Source organism: Sphaeramia orbicularis, chromosome 18, assembly GCF_902148855.1.
Source record: "Sphaeramia orbicularis chromosome 18, fSphaOr1.1, whole genome shotgun sequence".
Taxonomy (NCBI): domain Eukaryota; kingdom Metazoa; phylum Chordata; class Actinopteri; order Kurtiformes; family Apogonidae; genus Sphaeramia; species Sphaeramia orbicularis.
Genome location: NC_043974.1, coordinates 33,798,105 through 33,819,123, shown reverse-complemented (window position 1 = coordinate 33,819,123; position 21,019 = coordinate 33,798,105). Strand labels below are relative to the sequence as shown.

The window sequence follows — 21,019 nt, the reverse complement described above, 5'->3', positions numbered from 1 at the left end:
GCTGTTCTATAATGTTTAATACCTGTTGATCCACTAATCCTACAAATCCTTGTAAATAATAAAATGCAAAAGTATAATTTTCTACAACATAGATTCACTAATAAAACAAAATACAATAGACAAATAGCAGTGGTTGGAGAAATGTTTACGTATCATAATTGGAAAAACATTACCGTTTGATAGAGAGAATAAATATTGGACTGTTTCGATGATGAGTCCAGATACTTTCTTCTATTTTGATCATTTTGTTTAGATTTTTTATTTTACTCAACTTTACTGTTTGACATTTTGTTGATTTATCCTTAATTTAATAATTCTAATTTCTATTCATTTTTATTTTTTAAATCTTCATTCATTTTGTTGAATATTTTCTTGTTTGATCTTTTCTTTCTACCATTTCCTTGATTTTATTCATTTTTTATTTAGCACTGTTGTAATTTCATTACATTGATGATAATTATTCATAAGTGCAATCTGATTTCTTATTCAGACTTTATTTCCAGCAGGAGGGGGAAAAAAATAGCCATATAAAAAAAATGTGGAGTTATAATAAATTGAGCAGAATCACAGATGAACAGAAACGAAACTTTTATTCTAATTTTGGGAAATAAAGACTATTCTAATGTGTCATACTGCTTAATAATGAGTCCACTTTTTCTCACAGGTAAATATTGGACCTTTAATTCACTATTTTTGTCAAAACTTTAGTTGTTTTTCTCGTTTTTCTGACTAAAACGACTCCTTTGAATGTATTTATTTTAATTTATTCACAAATTAATCCCTGTTTTGTTTTTTTAAAAAAAGAGGTCCGAACAGTTTGTTTGTATCAAATTTATTCTCAAATACACAAACAAAGGTGGCAATATGAAATCAAACAATGTGACACCGTCAATGTCATTCTTTCTGAACCGTTGACTCTTCATTTAGCACCTTAGTAGTTCGGTTATACAGGATTTATATAGTCACTCATACAAAAATGAAAATGGGTGAATAATGCGAGTCAGTAACATAAAAATAAGCATGGGGGGAGCTGGGGTGTTTGGGTCACAGTTACTTAATGTTCGTAATCAGAAAGTACCGCGTTCAGCCTCTTTATGTGGTCGCCTACATGTACCATTAAACCAAAACCCCAGATATCGGACACTTCCACCTAGACAAGGATCACTAGACACACACACATGTTCACCTGACATGTTTGGACCTATTCTGTTTTCACATTATAGTCTGTTCTGTAGGTTTAATAGTAGTAGATATATACACAGAGTTTCATTGTCAAACAAGATGAGTTTTCGTATGTACCTGGAGTGTAAAAATGTCTAAAATGTAAAAGTGTAAGGCACTCGATATACACGTCTGCCGCCGTGACGATCGTAGGCAGGATCCAATCCTATTAGTGTCGGCGTTCGTCTGCGCTTCTGATAAAAAATTTAAAAAAAAAAACATCAGTGTGCTGAGCAGCTTTGACAGGCACTTAAAACATGTTGTACTGAGATTTCGGAGCAGATTTAAAACGGATTCAACTCATTTTAGTTCATTGGCCACATCTGAAGTGGGCGGGGCCAGTGCAATAACAACACAATCAAATATAAATAATGTCAACTCCAAACTTTTCTCTATGTTGCAGAGTGAAGAAAAGTAAAATTACATTATGAAAATGTTTACATCTACAAACTATCCTTTAAAAAAATGTGAATAACACGGATAAACTGAAATTTATTTTTAAAAAAATAAGTGCGATTTAAGTTCATAATAATATAATTTAAGTCTCAGCTTCTCATTTGCGCATGTATTTTATAACATACCGATCACAGCTGATCTATAAATACAAAAAACATTTTGTAACAAACAGAATATTGTTAAAATTGCACACTTTTTTTTTAAAGTCATTTCAGGTTGTTCATACTTGTCGAGGTTATTCACTTTTTTTGTGAAAGTATATTTTGTATATGTAAACATTTCCCTGTCATTTTACTTTTTTTTTTTTTACACTAAAACGAAGACAAATACTTGAAGTTGTCAGTAATTATAGGGTATTATAATAGTATTTTACTGATCTAACCCACTGAGATTGAACTAAAATGATTAATATCTTAAGTGTAATTATTGCATTTCATAATTTCATCCAGCGAGCCGTATGTTTGACACCCATATCTTAATCAAACATCCTATAATTCACTAAGAAACACAGTGTGGTTTGAGAAAAATGAAATGTACCAGTCCAACAAATGCGACAGTTCAGAAATAAATAAGAAGTACAAAAATATAAAGCAAACAAAGACCCATAAAAGGTGGTTTTTGGTTCAATCCTATTATTTGTGCTGATACTTTCCTCACATGTTCTGAGTCATTTGACCTCCTTGACAGCAGGTGGCGCTCTGAACCAATTCATAAGCTCTGCCAAGTATTGCACCCCTTTATAGTTTATTTTCAGACATTATAAAGGAGAAGCACAGTGTATTTAGGTCTGTTTTAGGTTGACACTGCTCGTAAAATCTACATGATGCTCATTAAGTTTGATGATAAATCTGTGTAAATACGACGTTTGGGACCTAAAAGAATAAAATAAATCAATAACAAGTGAGAAAAATATCTATCAAATCTCCATTTACACACACTTGCCAATTCTAAGGTAATTTTTTTTTTTTTTTCAATTAAGAAACTAGTATTTTGTGGTAAAGACAGTAAAGAAACATCTAGTTACGTATTAGCTGAATGAATTGTGTGAGACACGTGATCGACGTCGTCAACACCAAAATGGACGCCATCTCAGAACATTTGACCTCAAACGTCTAGATTGAGATGAAAATGTATTAAAGAAGTGAAAATGAATCAGGAGACACTTTTTGTCTTTCATGTTGCATCTTTTACATCATTTTCACATTGTGTTATTTTTATCTTGTACCTTTTACTTTTTTTTTTTTTGCATTTTTGTTGCATCTTTTCTCTAATTTACCTGTTGTGTCATTTATATATTGTGACATTTATGTTGTTTAGGTAATTTGTGTCTTTTAGGACAGAATAATTTTGCTTCATTTTCATCTTTGTCCTCTTATGTTTTTTTCCTGCATCTTTGGTGATATTAACATTTATAGCTGTCTGTTTTAATTAGAAACATGAATTCACATATCATACATACAATAAAAACAGCTGATGCTAAGTTTGGAAAGGCAGTTTCAGATATTGCTCGTCTATGATGATGTGTAGTCTTTAGATTTAGGGATTTTCACTCACACTTTATTCGCTCGGAAAAGCATCTTTAAATTGACAAATATATGTGGAAAAGATGCAATAATTCAGTCAGGATAAAAATAGTACACAGTTAAGGACCCGTGAACATATACAGGAATAGGGTCAATCTGCGTTTTTCTTTTTTTTTTATGGACAAAAATTCTTTATAAAAATTCTGAGATGACATAATGAGTCATGTTTAGGTCTAAAAATTTTGTACGTTATTCCTCCACACGGATAATAAAAAGCCAATAAAAACATTTGATTTAAATCAGCTTAGAAATGTCAATATTGTAGTGGCTTCTATGTTTAAAAACAAATTAAAAAAACAGTTTACTTGTGTTTACAGACCAGTCAAGTATCCCTGAGCATCTATGAATGTACAACTGTTACCTATCAGCTTTGAGCGGTAATAAGATAAAACCGTTTAAATTAAAAGTGGGTTGTATTAGAATGTCTGTAAATGAAGGTAAAAGAGGAAGCATTCTGGCAGAACTACACACTTCATCAGCACAAACAGTAGAGACGTTGAGCTAAAAGTCACTGTGACATTATCAGTTTGAGTCGGAATATATTTCTGTACTTGCAGGATGTGCTGGAGTGTTTGACTGTAGTGTGTGGTGTGAGTCGTTTACTGTCAAACCGCCCTGTATTTGATGGTGAATTCCAGTCCGTTGGCTTGTTTTGGTGACGTAGCTCCACAGTTTTCTGCCGCTCTCGTCTAAAACTAAAGGTAGAAAAACCACTGGAAAAGTGACTGTGTGTTTTGTAGTGAATGCCAGAGAAATTTCGTCGACACAATCGTCCAGATCTTATCCCACAGTGATTGTGTTTTGATTCTTTAGTCGATGTTTAACCCTGTTCTCACCAAATTTCTAACATCTTTTAACAAGTGCCTTCAACCCAATCGGCCCTTGTGTTCTCCAACCGCCTCCGCCGCGGTCCAAACCGAGGTGGTGTCCACGGTCGCCGCGGGCACTACATGACGTCCACAAAAAACTCGCTGGGGTTTCCCATGGCCAGGTGGAAGGACTGGCGGGAGGCCGTCAGTTCTGGGGGTACGGAACCCAGGTCACGGGTGGGCGGAGCTCCGGGAGGCCCCCCCGGAGTGGAGGAAGGGGGCGGGGGTAGGGCTGGGTGCATGGGCGCCGTGGGCAGCTGCTGCGTGTGCGGGAGGGCGTGGGCGGTGGCCATGGCGGGATGGGGGTGGGGGTGCTGGGGGACCATCATGACCATCATGGGGTTGTAAGGCAGGATCCCCGGGGGGTAGGGGGACATGTGGGGGGGCTGGGGCATGCGGTGGTGGTGTGAGCGCTGGGAGGTGTGGCTGTGCTCACTGGGGGCAGCCGAACCGTGGCCGCGCCGCAGGCTGCTGCGAGTCGAGTATTCCGATTCGCTACCACTGCCGGAGCGTGAGTCGGCCCCGCCCCCTTCTCCAGGGCCGCCAGAGGGGGATTTCTCTCCCCCACCGATGGTGCTGCCGGGGCCTTTACTGCTGCGACGCCGCTCGCCCTCGCTCCGGGTCGACCCACTGCTCCGACTCCCTGAGGACGAAAAGACCAGTTAGAGCAGCGGTGGTACACATACGGCCTGTGGGCCAGAACCGGGCCACCAAAGGGTCCAATTTGGCCCATGGGAGGAATTTATGAAGACCAAAAATTACACAGGAGACGGTCAAGGATGTCAAAAACTACAATCAAAACAAGTTGTTAAGACTCGAACACTGTGTTTTTCAGTTCCAGACGCCTGTTACTGTTTATTTGTGGATCCACTGTGATCTGTCCAATGACATGGACATGTGGAAGTGACTCTAAGTCTGTTTTTATTTTATTCTACTTCATTTATTTCATTCAGTTCAATTCATTTCATATCCACAGTTGCAAAAAAGCATGAAGGATATGAATAGTCGTGCAAATGTGATGTCTTTACACCTAAAGCTACAAACAGCTTAACCTGCACATATCTGGGGGTTTTTTCTTATATAAAGCACTTTGTAATATTGTGAAGAAATGCAGCATCATTATTTATTTTTTTGTTGTATGTGGTTTGATTCCTAACAGCTGGTCAGTTTAAGACTTTTGGCATTTCATTATAAAACCTCTGATCTTTATTTAATTCAGCGTTTCATGTGTACAAAGCTTCAGGGTTTATGAAAATGCATCAACAAAAACCTAAAAACAATGGAATCTTTGACTGATATAAATTAAAAACAAAATATATTTAACAGAAAATGTGTTTCTTTTTAAAAAAAAAAAATAGTTAGAGAGAAACATGTTTATATGTAACCTTTGTTCTATTATTTCTCTCTAGTATTTTGGGTGGATATTTTGTAGCTGTGTCAGTGTTTCACCAGCAGAGGGCAGCAAGTCATGTATCTGAATTTCCAATCTGTCCACGCTTGGCATCATGGGAAAAGTCCCATTTGAGATTATTTTGACATTATGCAATACTTTTTCTGACCTAAATCTGTGCATGTGAACCCTGACAGATATAATAAACTGATATAATAGAGAATATACAGAAGAATATAATAGATAAACAGAAATTAATAAAAAAAAGCAGAAGTATACTTCAGATCAAAACGTCCTCAAACATGAGGGGGTCTGGGTTGTGACAGGGGTCTGGATCTGGTGTTTCTTTGTGGTGGGGGTCTGGGTTTGGGTCCATTCAGGGGTCTGGGTCTGGTCAGGGCTGTGGGTCTGGTGCTTCTTTGTGGTGGGGGTCTGGGTCTGTACAGGGGTCTGGATCTGGTGTTGGTTGTGATGGGGGTGTGGGTCTGGGTCTAATGTTTTTTTGTGGTGGGGGTCTGGGTGTGGATCTGGTGTTTCTTTGTGATGGGGGTCTGGGTCTAGTGTTTCTTTGTGGTGGGGGTCTGGGATGTGACGGAGGTCTGAGTCTGGTGTTGGTTCTGACATGGGACTGGTCTGTGTTGGGTGTTGGTTGTGATGGGGTTCTGGGTGTGGGTCAAGTGTTGGTTGTGATGGGGGTCTGGTGCTGGTTCTCACAGGGGTTTGGTGTGTCTTTGTGGTGGGGGTTTGGGTCTGGGTTGTGACTGGGTCCGGTGTGGATCTGGTCTGGGGTCTGGGTCCAGGTTTGGGTTGTGACAGGGGTCCGGGTCTGGTCCTGGTCCTCCTTACCTTCGCTGTGCTGGCTGCCGGTGCTGCCCGGGGCGTAGCTGTAGCTGGTCAGTTCGTGGTAGGGCGGGGGCTGGCTGGAGTAGGGGTGTGTGGGGTAGGGCTGGTAGGGGAAGGTGTGCATCATGGGCCACGGGGAGGCTCCAGGGAGGGGCAGGGGGGCCAGGGTGTCCTGGTCCGAGGCCCCGCTGGAGCCGTCGTTGTCGTTCAGGGACAGGTTGGCCATGTCTGGAGGAGGCAGGAGGTGAGTGTTAGGGGTCAAACATCTGAACATACATTCAATACAAACACCTCCAACAGCGAACATGTGATCAGTGGTGTTATATGTAGAGCAGGTTTTAACCCAAGTCTGACCTTGTGGTTTTCTTTCCAAGCACTAAAACTGACAGTATCACCCACTTCTATGATTTCTTTAATGGAAAAATCAAATTTATAACTGTAAAAACACCAAATACTGGCATTTTCTTTAAGCAGTACATGACGTTAAAGGTCCAAACCCTGAAACGAATCTCAGGGAGAAGGTCTTAGAACAGGGGATACATTTAACACCTATTGGTAAAGTTCTTAAACAACAATGAATCCAGTTTAAGAACCATTTCATATGAATACTGGCAAAAACAGTAAGAAGGATATGAAGGAAAGACAGATTTATTCAAGTGTAAAGCCTTTTAAAAAGCGTGTCATGTACATATATGTGGTCTTTGTTTCTTGTATAAAGCAGTAACTGGTTGAGGAAGGTGTACAGAATGGCCATAACTCACTTCTAGCATTTCTTTGATGAATAAAAAGGTTGAATTTTCCATTAAACACTGACTACTTCCATTTTATTTAAAAGTGCTGCAGGTTTTAGGACCTTCACCCTGAAACAAACACTGCAGCTCAGTGGAAGAAGAGATTTATGTTCAAATAAAATCCACCTGAAAATGAACCACAGTCTGACTTCACACCCTGCATACAGGAGAGAGTCCCAGTACAACCTTAGGGGGAAACTGTACATTCAATAAATCAAAGGTAAAGTCCAACACAAAAGGCAAATGTATATCTGTAATTGGAGCAAAATTATGGAATAACCTTGACAAAGAATTAAAAACAATAACATCAGTCACTACATTTAAAAGGAAGTTTAAAACTAAGGTATTCAATAAATATAAAATATTGGGATAAATTATTCCAATTATCAGTATAAATCTAAGATTTTGCTTAGATTATATTATTCATTTAATTTATATTATTGTTTAAAACTGTGCCATCTGGTTATCTTGTATTGTTTCTGCAACTTTCCTTCTTGTAAACAGGGTAGGCATACATAAGCTGTTGCTTCAGCCTGTGCCTTTTCACCCATGTTTAATACAGAAATCCAAACTGTATGTATTTATCATGTTCTGTTAAATGGATGAATAAATTACAAACTAACTAACATCTGCAGTAAAGGTCTAACAGATAAAACCAGAGACGACTGACGTTCATCTCACTTCATGAGGTCATTACCCATCATGCCTGGTGCCTATAGTAAAAGCCTGTGGGGGCAGTGTTGTGTATGATCTGGGGTTGAAGCTGTATAAGATTAAAAAACAATGCCACTGCAAAAGCACTATCTGGACAAAAGTATTGGGACATGTTGAATTCAGGTGTTTCTTTTCTAACAGGGGTCTGGGATACAAAACAATGACAAATGTTATAATATAGTTTTAGATTGTGATGAATATCATATTGCATTAGTTTTATTCAAATTGTCATTTCTTCTTCCAAAATGCCTCAGAGATGGTTTTTACTTAAATTCTTTCAACATTGATTTAGTTTTATTTATCCATGACTATGACTTTAAATGTTGCCTACTGCCTCTAAATTTCTAAAATATTTTTCATGCTCTAACTCCAAGCAATCATTTTCTACCACAATGAACCATCTACTTTCTTCACATCTCCCATTAAACTTGAAAGAAATGGTGATGTTTATAAACTGCATGGACAAAAATATTGGGATACATCATGGCTACAGCTGCAAGCTGTCCTGTTCATGCTGATTTACGATAAAAACATCAATATTTCATTTTCTAAAATTAACCAATGCAATGATATTTGTCAGAATATAAAACTATATTATAATATTTGTCATTATTTTATATCCCAGACCCCTGTTAGGAAAGAAACACCTGATTTCAACATGTCCCAATACTTTTGTCCGTATGGTGTAAAGGTGCTAAAGGTGTATATGACTGTGTACTACTGGGATGCAGTAAAGCACGACATGACTACTGCATTCTTCATACATTCAGGATCTGAGTAGAAAGTAAAACTAAAAAGAGCCAAAGACGTCTATTAGAGTCCGTCATCTTCAAATAAAAGCGCAGTCGTTTCTCAAACACCAACAATCTGTTCATGCGACGACTGTTTTACATCATTATGAGATTCTAACAGAGGATGGCAGGACACAAAAGACATTCCTAAACATTCCTTGGAAACTCCAGAAGCCTGTGTACAAAATGTGATTAGACATAACAGATTGATCCGAGTGGGGCTTTGATGTGAATGTTTCCATCGACTCACAGTTCTCACAGTCGCTCAGGTCTCCAAAGACATAGTAGCATTGTTCGGAGAAGGTGATCTTGTTGACGGTGTGTCGAATAAAGCCGGCCTTCAACAGGTTGCTGGCGTACTTCCTGGCTTCGCGGCGGTCCTGGAATCCCTCGATGTGGTGGAAGAGCCACTCCACTACGTCTGAACCTGGGAACGAAAGCAGAGCATGAAAAAAACATGTGCTTTAACCCTCCAGTATCTAGGTGAGCATATTACACAACACCGGCTGAAACCACAACCACAAAACGTATACAAGTATATATAAATATCTATATTGAAATAACAGTAACAATAACAACAGTATAATTAAACCTTCCATTATACAGCTGAGTATATTATGCACACATTGCATTTCATGTTATAAAAGGTCATATTATTTTTCCCAATTTGTATTAGGTCAGAATTCAAAAGTTGTTCATTTTTACATGATCATAAAAATTCAAACCCAGTCACTAAAATCAGCACATCGTAAACAATAGGAAACTACTACACCAGCACCCTCCCCTTCTTGACATATGCCAGGCTGCAAAAATAATAATAATAAAAAAAAAAAAGTCATCCAGTTTTTATGCTGTATATCCTCCTGAGACCAAGCAATGCATGCTTGTCCTCTGTAGTGGACAAGACTGTCAAAGTTTTACTTTAAAAAAAAAAACAAAAAAAGGTCCACTGCAAAGGACATTCCATAAATAAATAAATAAATATTGTGTCTGAGAAAACTGTTGCATGATGCTGTTTCCAATCAAGGTGATTAATTAATGTAAAAACTTTTACTTACTGGGTCTCAGAAGGATATTGGGGGGAAAAAATGTTTTTTGCATCAAAAATATGGTTTGTTTACATTACAAACATGGAATTTAAAGTTATTGAGTATTTGGTATTTTTACCCCATCGAGGGGTATTGTTTTTGGTTTGGTTTGGTTTTTTAACACTCTAGCAGCAAAACTATTGGGTGAATTCATACTAAATTGGGTTTATAGATTGTGAGTGACAAAGAATAGATCTCATTACGTTTTGGGAAAAGTAGGTCAAAGTTTAAATTTTTCATGAATTTTTAAAATCTGTTTTCTCCCATTTACCTATAATGGGCGAAATTTCAAACATCTATAAACATCAATTTTGTTTCAATTTACTTCAAACTTGGCACATATATAGAGGCAATTGATACGCTGACATCATCACACACAGACATGATGACATCAGCTGGATTGATGCCAAAATAAGATACAATACATGAAAGGGGCGGGGTTTGTTGTGCCTGGCATCTCTTGTTATTTATGGGATTAAAAAGTTAAAAACAAACTGTATAAAAAAATAAAAAGATTTTGACTATGGCGCTGTGCAGATTACGCACATTTGTTGTTTAGGAGGGGCCTCTGTGGGCGGGCTACCAGAGGGTTAATGTCTGTGTCTGCATGTACACAGGACTAAGTTCACACATTTACAACCAAACTCAGAACTCAACAACAAACTAATCTTTTCTATTCTGACTTGTCAGTTACATAATTACTCTTCGTGATTCAGTCACAGGTGACTCCAATTTAACAGATGTTTTCAGTCAGAACAGGCACTCGCTTAAGTTCTTTGGGGTTTTTTTCCCTCCCACAAGTCACACGGTTTTAATTCCGAGAACATAATGCCTGCCCTGTAAAGCCCTGCGAGGAAAGTTCATGAGCCTAATGTCCCGTTTTTTCCCTTGTTACTGCAATTTTGTCTTACCAAGAAAAGCGTTGGGGATGGTGATTTTTAGCCACATGCGGTCCCTGACTTCCAGACCCGACTCTGGAGAGGCCATGGCCTTGGCGACAGAGGCCATGTCGGAGTGGAGCGATAGATTAAAATCGTCAAAACCTAGAAAAAAAGACAAGAAAGAAGAGGAGGAAGAGGAGATTAGGGACGCTGGAGAGGAAAAGCGCCAGAATAAATAAAAGAATGAGGGAGATGAAAGAAGAACAAGAGGCTGGGACTTTGTGGAACGGATCAAAAGCAGTAGAAATCATTTATCACATCATACAGCAGCAGCAGCGGAGACAAAAGCACAAAGACAGATGTGGAAGACGATATCGGTGCCAGTGTCGCTGGATGGAAAGAGACTGGAGTTAAGAGCAGTAACGGACGTCACAGACGGACAAAAAGACCAGCTCAGGTTTAAGAAGCAGAGGATCGAACAATTATGAAGGAAAAAGGCTGAATAACAACAAACAAAAGAGCTGGGAGGGAGTCTCACCTTCAACTACACACATCGTCACCTTCTTAAAACGAGTCATTTTTCAGAAAACAAAAAACTTCATCAGAAATTGAGTATTTGAGGATTCATGCAAAAAAGGTGATTATATTAGGAAGAGAACGATGTGATTAAAAACAATGAAATGGGGCTCAGTCTGATTCTCAACCCTTAAAATCTATAAAAAATACAAATATAAAGCAAGAAAAATAATAAAACATTAAAGCTGACAAGGAGTCTCACAGTCTGGGGCTCCCACACAACATGAGTGTTAAACATATGGCTCGTGGGCCAGAACTAGCCCGCCAAAAGGTCCAATCCAGCCCATGGGATGAATTTGTGCAAAAATGACACTTAAGATATTAAAAATTATTTTAGTTCGATCTCATGTGGGTTAGATCAGTAAAATATTATTATAATAGCCTATAAATACTGGAAACTTCAAGTATTTCTCCTTGTTTAAAAAAAAAAAAAAAGAAAGAAGTTACTTGAAATGTTTACATATACAAACTATACTTTCAAATAAAAAATGAATAACCTGAACAAATATGACCAACCTGAAACATCTTAAGAAGAATAGGTGCAATTTTAACAATATTCTGTCTGTTACTAAGTGGATTTTGTATTTATAGACCCACTGTGATCTATAAGTTGTAAAGTACATGCGCAAATGACAAGCTGAGAGACTTAAATTGCACTTATTTTTCTGAATAAATTTCCCTTTGTTCATGTTATTCACATTTTTTTAAAGGATAATTTGTAGATGTTAATATTTTCATAATGTAATTTTAATTTCTTCTCTCTGAAGCAAAGAGGAAAGTTTGGAGTTGACATTATTTATAGATTATTTTGTTATTATTTTACTGATCCGGCCAATTTCAGATCATATTGTGAATGTGGCCCTCGACACCCCTGCCTTAAAATGTAGAAATAATGCAGTAAAGTGGTGAAAATGAGTCTTACGTTCAGTCTCTGTGACGGAGGAGGAGGAGGTGATGGTGCTGAGGGAGGAGCTGCCTGGGTATGGAGGGTAGGCCCCGGTCATGGCCACCGAGTGGCTGACCCACGCTGCCGGGTCGATGGGTCGGATCGGTTCATCTGTACGTGAGGAGGATCATGGTCATGGATCTGCACAGCTGTTCAAACCTTTACATCCTGAATCTGACCGACGATGCAGTTTATTTGGATGTTCTGAATTAGGCCTCTCCAGTTTATTCTGACTTTGTGTGGAATCCATTTAGAATTGGTGAGAGTTTAGTCTGATTTACACAAACTGGCTGAAATCACACTTACAGTCCCAGAAAAAATTATTAGACCACCCTTGTTTTCTTCATTTTCTTGTTCATTTTAATGCGTGGTGCAACTAAAGGTACATTTGTTTGGACAAATATAATGATAACAACAAAAATAGCTCGTAAGAGTTTAATTTCAGAGCTGATATCTATCCATTTTCCATGTTTTCTTGATAATAACCAAAATCACTTCAGTTCTTCCATCAATATCTATGGCATTGTACTGACAAAAACAGTGCTTTTAGGCATTCCATGTTTTCTTTTCTGTCTGTTTTAGTCACATGATACACACAGGAGTTAGTACTTAATTGCATAATTATTGTTTTTGATGACTTTTGATGGTCTAATAATTTTTTCTGCGACTGCATCAATATGATCATTAAGTTAAAACAAGTCTTACTGCAACATCTTTGTACTTAATCACATAAGACAGTGTTAATTCATGTGGTTTGTGTGACACATTTTTTTCTTGGCAATTGGAGTCTTATTATTATTATTCTGAACATATTCATATTACTTATTTATCATTTCAACTACTATCACTTTATTTCTGTTATCATGAAATAGAATAATATATATATATATATATATATATATATATATATATATATATATATATATATAATACATATATTGTGCATATTATAACATTATCATTACTTGTATTATTATTTATTTATGACATTTGTCATTATTGTTTTGCATCCCAGACCCATTAAAAAAGAAACGCATGAATTCAACGTGTCCCAATACTTTTGTCTATATAATGTATGTGTGGTCGTAATCTTGCTAAAATAACAGGCGACTTCTACACAGGACTGTAACTGGTGCATCTTACTTCTATAAGCGATGAAGTTCATGTGTTTTTTGACAGGATCTTGGAACAAATTTAGTATCAAATTGGACTTACAGCTGAAGCCAGAAAACCCAGATTAAGTAATGTGTAAATAAGTTAAAAAAAAAAAAAAAAAACTGATCACAGCGCTGCTTTAACTTTACAAGTGCAGCACTGGACATGTTGATGCTTCACTCTGACTTCTCATTATCTAGCATTTATTTGTGGTATATTAGAGGTGGATCACCTAATGGACTGGAGCTCCTACACTCTCAAAACACCAACACATTCAGAATATGCTTCTCCATCTGGGTTTTATGGCAGATTGTGATCCGTCCATTTCGCCTACACCCAAATAGGGGAGTGTGTGGAGCAGTCATAAGGAAATAATCATGCAACAATTCTAAAATTTTAAAAGAATTGTTTTCTTCAGAACAAGGGTAAGTGACAAAAACATAGTCTGTGTCTGATGTAATGAAGGGACACAAACTTACTGCGTGGCAGAGTAAAGTAACCCTGAGGAGAAGGATCCCAGCACTTGGCCACTGTGAGGATAATGGGCCTGGAAAACACACAGTTTTAATCATCAGGTCAGACAAACCTTTAAAACCACTGTGTGATACTAAACGTGAACAATGACTCACCCTGGTTTATGTACGATCTCCCTCAGCACTCGGACTGCATCGTCGTTACTCATATTCTCGAAGTTTATGTCGTTGACCTGAGGAGACATTAGAGCAGAGAACGATTACACGACAACACAAGAAAACAGTCGTATAAACATGGGTCTGGAAGTAACAAACAGAAGTAAAAAGGAAGGGGACTTTACTAATACCCCTGCCTCTCCTGTTCACTGATACCCTGCTGACCCAGGGATTCATTTTGAGTCTTAACTTTCAAGGTTTTCAAAAATTTGTAAAAAGAAAAAAAAATGTAAACAAAAATTTCAAGAAATGAATAGAACACGTGTGTCAAATTTGAAAAGAATCTGGTGAATAACATCAGAAAAATCGCTTGAACAAATTATCTGAGTTGAAATTTTCAAACATTTGCAAAAAAAAAACACCACCACATTTTTAAAATGAAAATTCAGCCATCAAACTGTGCAGTGCACCTCTCCTAGTGGTAAAGAACATGTGTCGAATTTGAAAAGCATCAGGTAAATACTCTTCAAGAAATGGGTAAAAATCTAGGATGGAATTCCTGGTATATCTATATACATACAATAACTACAGCCCCGCCCACATCCTCACCTGCAGCAGCATGTCTCCAGGCTCAATGCGTCCGTCTGCAGCCACGGCACCGCCCTTCATGATGGAGCCGATGTAGATGCCACCGTCCCCTCTTTCATTGCTCTGGCCCACGATGCTGATGCCCAGGAAGTTGTATTTCTCTGTATTATTAAATAATTATAATTATAACATAGTTATTAAACAGTGAACAGTGTGAAACTTGATTTTAGGCAACTGAACAATGAAGACATGATTGCACAAAGGGTTATATTAGCTTAAATATTAAGTGTTTATTAATTAGGGCTGCAACGACTAGTTGACAAACAGTCAACAGCAAAATCAGTTAATGACTAATTATGTAGTTGACAAGTCCTTAGTGACATCATGCACTTTTGTTTAAGGAAAAATGTTTATTTTATTGCTCCTGCAATATTTGCTGAATATTGAATTGAATATTTGTTTAGCAAACTGTTCTGCACTGACAGTATTTTTTATCTCGTCCCCCAAAGGGGAGGGAAGGGGTATTGTTTTTGGTTCGGTTTGTTTGTTAACACTCTAGCAGCAAAACTATTGGTTGAATTCATACCAAATTGGGCTTATAGATTACCAGTGACCCAGAACAGATCTGATTAAATTTTGGGAACAGTAGGTCAAAGTTCAAATTTTTCATGAATTTTTTTTACATCTTTTTTTTTCTCCCTTATAATGGGCAAGATTTCAGATGTCTATAAAAACATCAATTTTGTTTCCATTTACCTCATTTACCTTATATAGAGGCAATTGATACAGTGACATCAGCACACGGATATACATGATGACATCAGCTGGATCGATGCCAAAATAAGATGCAATACGTACAAGGGGCGGGGTTTGTTGTGTCTGGCACCACTTGTAGTTTATGGGATTAAAAAGTTAAAAACAAACTATATAAAAAAAGATTTTGACTATGGTGCTGCGCAGATTACGCGCATTTGTGTCATTTGTGTTTTAACAGTTTTGTATTTGCTGCTGCCTGTCTTGGCCAGGACTCCCGTGTTAGAAAGGTCTGTAACCTCAATGGGATTTTTCCTGGTCAAATAAAGGTCAAGGTCAAGATTTGTTTTGCAGTCTAGGTGATTGCCTTGGCATTACAACAACACATACATTGAACATTCAAGACAAAGGTTAATAATAACAATAATAATAATAATAATAATAATAATAATAATAATAATAATAATAATAATAATAATAATAATAATAATAAATGTTGTGCACCAAATTGGAAAAAAAGGAAAGAAATTGTATTCTATTGTTGTAATAAATATGAGCCATTGTTTTTGTTTCTTGAAATGTCCATTGAAACAGTTATTAGGTGCAGCCCTGTTATTAATGCCTTATTGTTCAGAATTTACAGACCCATGTTGAGAGTGACGGTGATAATGTTCAAGGACATTGTTGAGTCGGTCACGCTGCTGAAGGACGATGCCTAAAAAACACAAGATTTACACAAAGACTTGACAACAGCGACTACAATAGCAGGTATGACATTATGAAAAGAAAAAACAACAGTTGATGTTGGAAATGTGCTGAATACATTCATAAATTCAGGATAATTTGTCAGTGATTTCAACAGTCATGGTTCCATCGTGACATTAGATTTTGTACGTTCCACATAACATAATCTCTTAATACATCCATGTGCTTGGTTGCATGACTTTCATCTGTGGGATTATGTTGTGACTTCAGTTTTTGAGCCCAGGTTTTACATTGTTGGGTGTAATGTGGGTAAGTTTCTGGAATACAGAAGGATGTGTAAGTGGCGCAGTTTTCCAACCACAGCCATTTCATCCAGATTAAATGTTCATCAGAGTCACCACGGAGTTAAACCAGAGGTGCATGAAAGTGTTCTGGCATCACTGTGCAAGAAGTAAACCATTACCTATTAGTATATTTTGTGAGTTAAATGTCAGTTAAATATACACGGCTGCTTATGGGGGTTAAATTTGTGCTTGACCGCTGGAATTACTGATCGCTGATTAGATTCAGTCAGATTGAGCCCTGGTTTTAACTGTTGTGGCCCAATTATTAGGTCAATAAACTGTTCACCGATCTTTTCTTTTCTTATTCATCATTTGGAACCACTTCATTGTCTCCTGTGAGCTGGTCTGAGTCCAGGTAAGATCATCATGCCTGTCCATGTAGTATATACACTGTTGTCCATGAAGATGGAACTAAATGTTTTCCCTCTTCTCATGAAATGATTATGCCAATGTGTTTTATTCTTGATAGAGTGCACCTGGGATTCAGCATGTAATCATTACTGATGTGTGTGAATAGGAATAAAGAGAATGTGTCTGAAACCAGAATTATTCCAACTTTATGGGCATCGGTGGATAATCTATTTCTATGTAAAAGGCTGTGATTCGTTATACACATGTGCTCCAAGTCTTCCATAAATCATGTTCATCTTTCTTTCCTTATGACTAAATTGAAAAAAACCAATCAGGGCATCGACACTAAGTGTAAAAAAAGGTTGAGAAATTCAAGGAGAACACCAAGTTTTATCAAAAAAAAAAAGGGGAAGCCACTCAGCGTTCCTCAGACAGACTCACACCGAGACAAACATTAATATAAAAACCTGTACCTGGAGTCAACCTGAGAGACCCTGGTATTGTTCTTTTTTGACGTAAACTTTTATTTTTCAAAATGTATCACCTCTGTAAGTAGCTTTGGCTTGAGTTAACATTAAAAATAAATAAATCAATCACATCAGAGTTATAATTGCAAGTACTTTCAAGCTCTTAAATTAAAATTTAAGCACTTTTCAGACCTTGAAAACAATGAAATTCAAGCATTTTCAAGGATTTCAAGCACCCATAAGAGCCCTGCAGAGGGGTCATTACGTACCCTCTCTAGACGTGGCGGACGCTGTTTCCTGCGTCGGCGGTGTCGTTTGAGAAGCCTAGAGGCCGTGCTCTGCTCTGTGGCACTGCTGAACCTACAATAACACATGAAGTTAGGGTTAATGGAGAACCACAGGAAAACCAATCAGATTCTCTAATGAAGTCATCTGCAATTATATGTTTGATGTTTCCATAAACAAATACCCTCTCCTCTGTGGGATGAATACAATTCACCTCCCCCTTCTCACAGCAACATACACATCAGTAAAACCCAAACGTGGAGTCTCCTTAGGACCCGAGCTTCAAAAAATGTTATAACATCTCCATATTTACTGAAAATAAATCCATATGTCAGAGAATTTATCCCTTTAAATGTAAAAGTGGTAAAAGAATGAAAATTGAACGTGAGTGAATGTATGCTCTCATTCATGAAATTAACTCAAAATGTGAAAAATAAGCAATAAATCAACAAATTGAAGAAAACAAGAGGAAAAAAGTAGGTGGAGCTTAAGGATACCCTTAAACACTTCACCCCTTCTTGTTCACTGATACTCTGCCTAGTCAGGGATTCATTTTGAATTAAAGATTCTTATAAACTAGATGAAACCAAATTACTGTCCAAGACAGACATTATTCTGCTCAAGTCTTAACTTTCAATCTCAGAGTTCCTACAGGTTTCTACAAGTTAAATTTAAGACATTTTAAGACTACATAGAACAGAATTTAATGCCCATTTCACAGCCTATTTCGCTGACATACTGGCAAAAATTTCTGACTCCTTTAGAAATATGTATTTATTTACTCCAGCGCCTTTATTCCCACCATTCCGAGCCATTTCTCACTAGGGCTCCAAAGTTAGCCATAACGTAACTGGTTCCTCATTTCAATATAAATTGTAAAGTTGGAATGGGTGGAACTGAGTCGACTAACAATACTCTCTTTGCAGCTTGGACATTTAACAGATACATTTAAACACAATACAACAAACAAGTTTATGGTAACATAACTTCAGACCTACCATATAAAATTTAATACATTTTAAAGTCTTTTTTAAGGTATTAAATGAAGATTGGTAAATTCAAAACTTTTACGACTTTTTAAGACTCCGCGGGAACCCTGCAATCCAATTGTACTTTGTCTGCCGATAAAAATCTGAGACAAACGGACAGGGATATGTTACCGGGGAAATAAATTAAATACATAAATAATCAAGAAAATGAACAGAGATGCACAGAATCCTAAAGCAAAGGGTGACCAGTTAAACGTCCTACAGCCTGTGTGGGTATCAGGTTCGAGTTCAGTCCCAGTCGTCTCTCACCTGCTCATGGTGTCGTCGTCCTCAGAGTCGCAGAAGCTGGTGGTTTCCAGTTCACTGCTCATCACCGTACTGGAACTCTCGTATCCTGCCAGGTGACGCTCCAGACGGCTCTGACCGTTCATCCGAGGCCCTGGGAGACGCAGAAACACAGTCAGTCACACTTTACAGGTTTGTTCAAGTCTGTGTCCAGAGCTGAAGCCACTAATCAATTAATCTACTCCAATCAGTTAAAAAAATATTCAATTCCAATGTTGTTGTTTTTTTTACATACCCTTTATTTTTATAAACTTTTTGTGGTTGTTATTTCAGCTGGTGGTTCGTCATTTTCAAAAATGTCCGTGTCACATTTTTACAGTTTTTTTCACCCATTCAAATACTCATTAAACCAAATCACAGAAAATAATCACTAAATTAAACAAATTTAATAGCTGCAGCTCGATCTGTGTTTACACTTGCAGCCAGATCACAGACATTCCTGGCCTGCTGTCATTCTGTTTTCATTATGATGCGTTCACTGTCTAGGGGGAAATGGGTTGTTGGTCTCCTCACCGTGCTGCTCCATGCTCTCCCTGTGCCGAGGCCTTTCCCTCCTGAAGGAAACCACTGATTCGGTTTCAGTCTGGTCATCCAAGGTCTCCACACTGCCTGTAGCGTTGGGACTGAAAAAGAAGGAGAGATCACAACTGGAATTAGAGCATGAATTTCAACAGCAGAAGAAACCATGCAACAAAAGTCAAGCGTATACAGAGACGATGTCAGCTGGGTTTTCTTATTTCCAACCTTTGTACTCAATAAATCAGTGTCTTTATAATGTATATGATAAATGGGTCTTTCCATGAAACTGGGTTCATTTTAGTACCTAGCACTTTACCAGCTTTTTAGACCCAATAATAAAAGACAAATTTAGACATATTTCCCCCCAGGATGTACCGAATGATGACTTCAGATGATGTTATTTGTCATGTGCATGTTCCTAGTTTACAAATGGACAGTTGGTGCATCCTGAAACATAGCATTCAATGCTGTCAAAGTATCTGATCACCACAGAGCAAACACTAAAAATACAGCCCGTTTAGTTAAACCAGAGAAATCCATGGACACTGTGGATATGCATAACAATATACACTATATGGACAAAAGTATTGGGACACATTGAATTCGGGTGTTTCTTTCCTAACAGGGGTCTGAGATACAAAACAATAATAACAGATGTCATAATATAGCTTCATACTGAACTTTGAAACATTAACCTTTAAGGAAATATTGATGTTTATATCTCAAATCAGTGTGAACAGGACATCTTACAGCTGTAGCCATGATATGGCTCAATATTTTTGTCTATATAGTTTATAAGCATCAATATTTCCTTAAAGTTTAAAGGGAGATTTTAATTCCTAAGTGAGGTGTGAAGAAAGTAGATGGTTTGTTGTGGTACAAAATTATTATCTGCAGTCAGAACATGAAAAAGATTTTTGAAATTTAGAGGCAGAACATGCCCGATGTTGAGAGAAATTAAGTAAAAACCATCTCTAGGGCATTTTGAAAGCAAAAATAATAATTTAAACAAAGCTAACTATGTAATGATATTTATCACACTATAAAACTATATTATGATGTTTGTCGGGACTTGTTAAGAGATTATTTTTAGTTATATTGTCGAGTTCCAGATCAGTAGATGCGTACGCTATGTTTATTTTTATATTTCTTATATTTTTTAGTCTACTTTTCTTAAATACTCTTGATCTTGTGATCTTGTATTCCACTGCTGTTCTTGTACTCTGCTGCTGTAACGCTGCAATTTCCCCACTGTGGGACAAATAAAGGTTTTCTTATCTTATTATTCTTTTGTATCCCAGACCCCTGTAAGAAAAGAAACACCTGAATTCAATGTGCCCCAATACTTTTGTCCATATAGTGCTCACGTAATTACTGATTGTTACAAAAATAAGACCTGTCTTCATTGAACAGTTACAGAACTACAGTTAATATTCATATATGAGCAATAGGGTTGTCAAAGCTCCAAACACAGCATGGAAAGTAATATCAGACTTGTTTAATCCCCCTCTGACTGCAAACCACACATTTAGTAAGCATTAGAAGACAAACGAATGAATGAAGTGAACTCCAGCTGACCCTCAAACCAACCTCCAGACGACGTACTTCAACAGGAAATAAGATAGCATTAAAATGAACAATCTGCGTTTGTGTTGGAGTGGTTCGGATACTGTGACGGTTTCCTCACATTTAGAAGGTTAACATGGATATAACAGACAGTCGAGGATACAGAAGATTACA

The 21,019-nt window shown here is 37.4% G+C and overlaps 1 protein-coding gene across 1 annotated transcript in view; it reads right to left on the bottom strand.

Annotated features, from left to right (window-relative positions):
* Positions 1 to 819: 819 nt before the first annotated feature.
* Positions 820 to 21,019, bottom strand: part of dvl2 (dishevelled segment polarity protein 2) — a 42,710-nt gene continuing 22,510 nt past the window's right edge. Inside the window, 12 exon segments of the mRNA XM_030162002.1 lie at positions 820 to 4,772; positions 6,366 to 6,590; positions 8,909 to 9,085; positions 10,658 to 10,789; positions 12,126 to 12,260; positions 13,784 to 13,851; positions 13,934 to 14,010; positions 14,543 to 14,682; positions 15,920 to 15,989; positions 17,411 to 17,501; positions 18,725 to 18,854; positions 19,274 to 19,383. Coding sequence (XP_030017862.1) covers positions 4,207 to 4,772; positions 6,366 to 6,590; positions 8,909 to 9,085; positions 10,658 to 10,789; positions 12,126 to 12,260; positions 13,784 to 13,851; positions 13,934 to 14,010; positions 14,543 to 14,682; positions 15,920 to 15,989; positions 17,411 to 17,501; positions 18,725 to 18,854; positions 19,274 to 19,383 — 1,921 coding nt within the window. The 3' untranslated portion in view covers positions 820 to 4,206.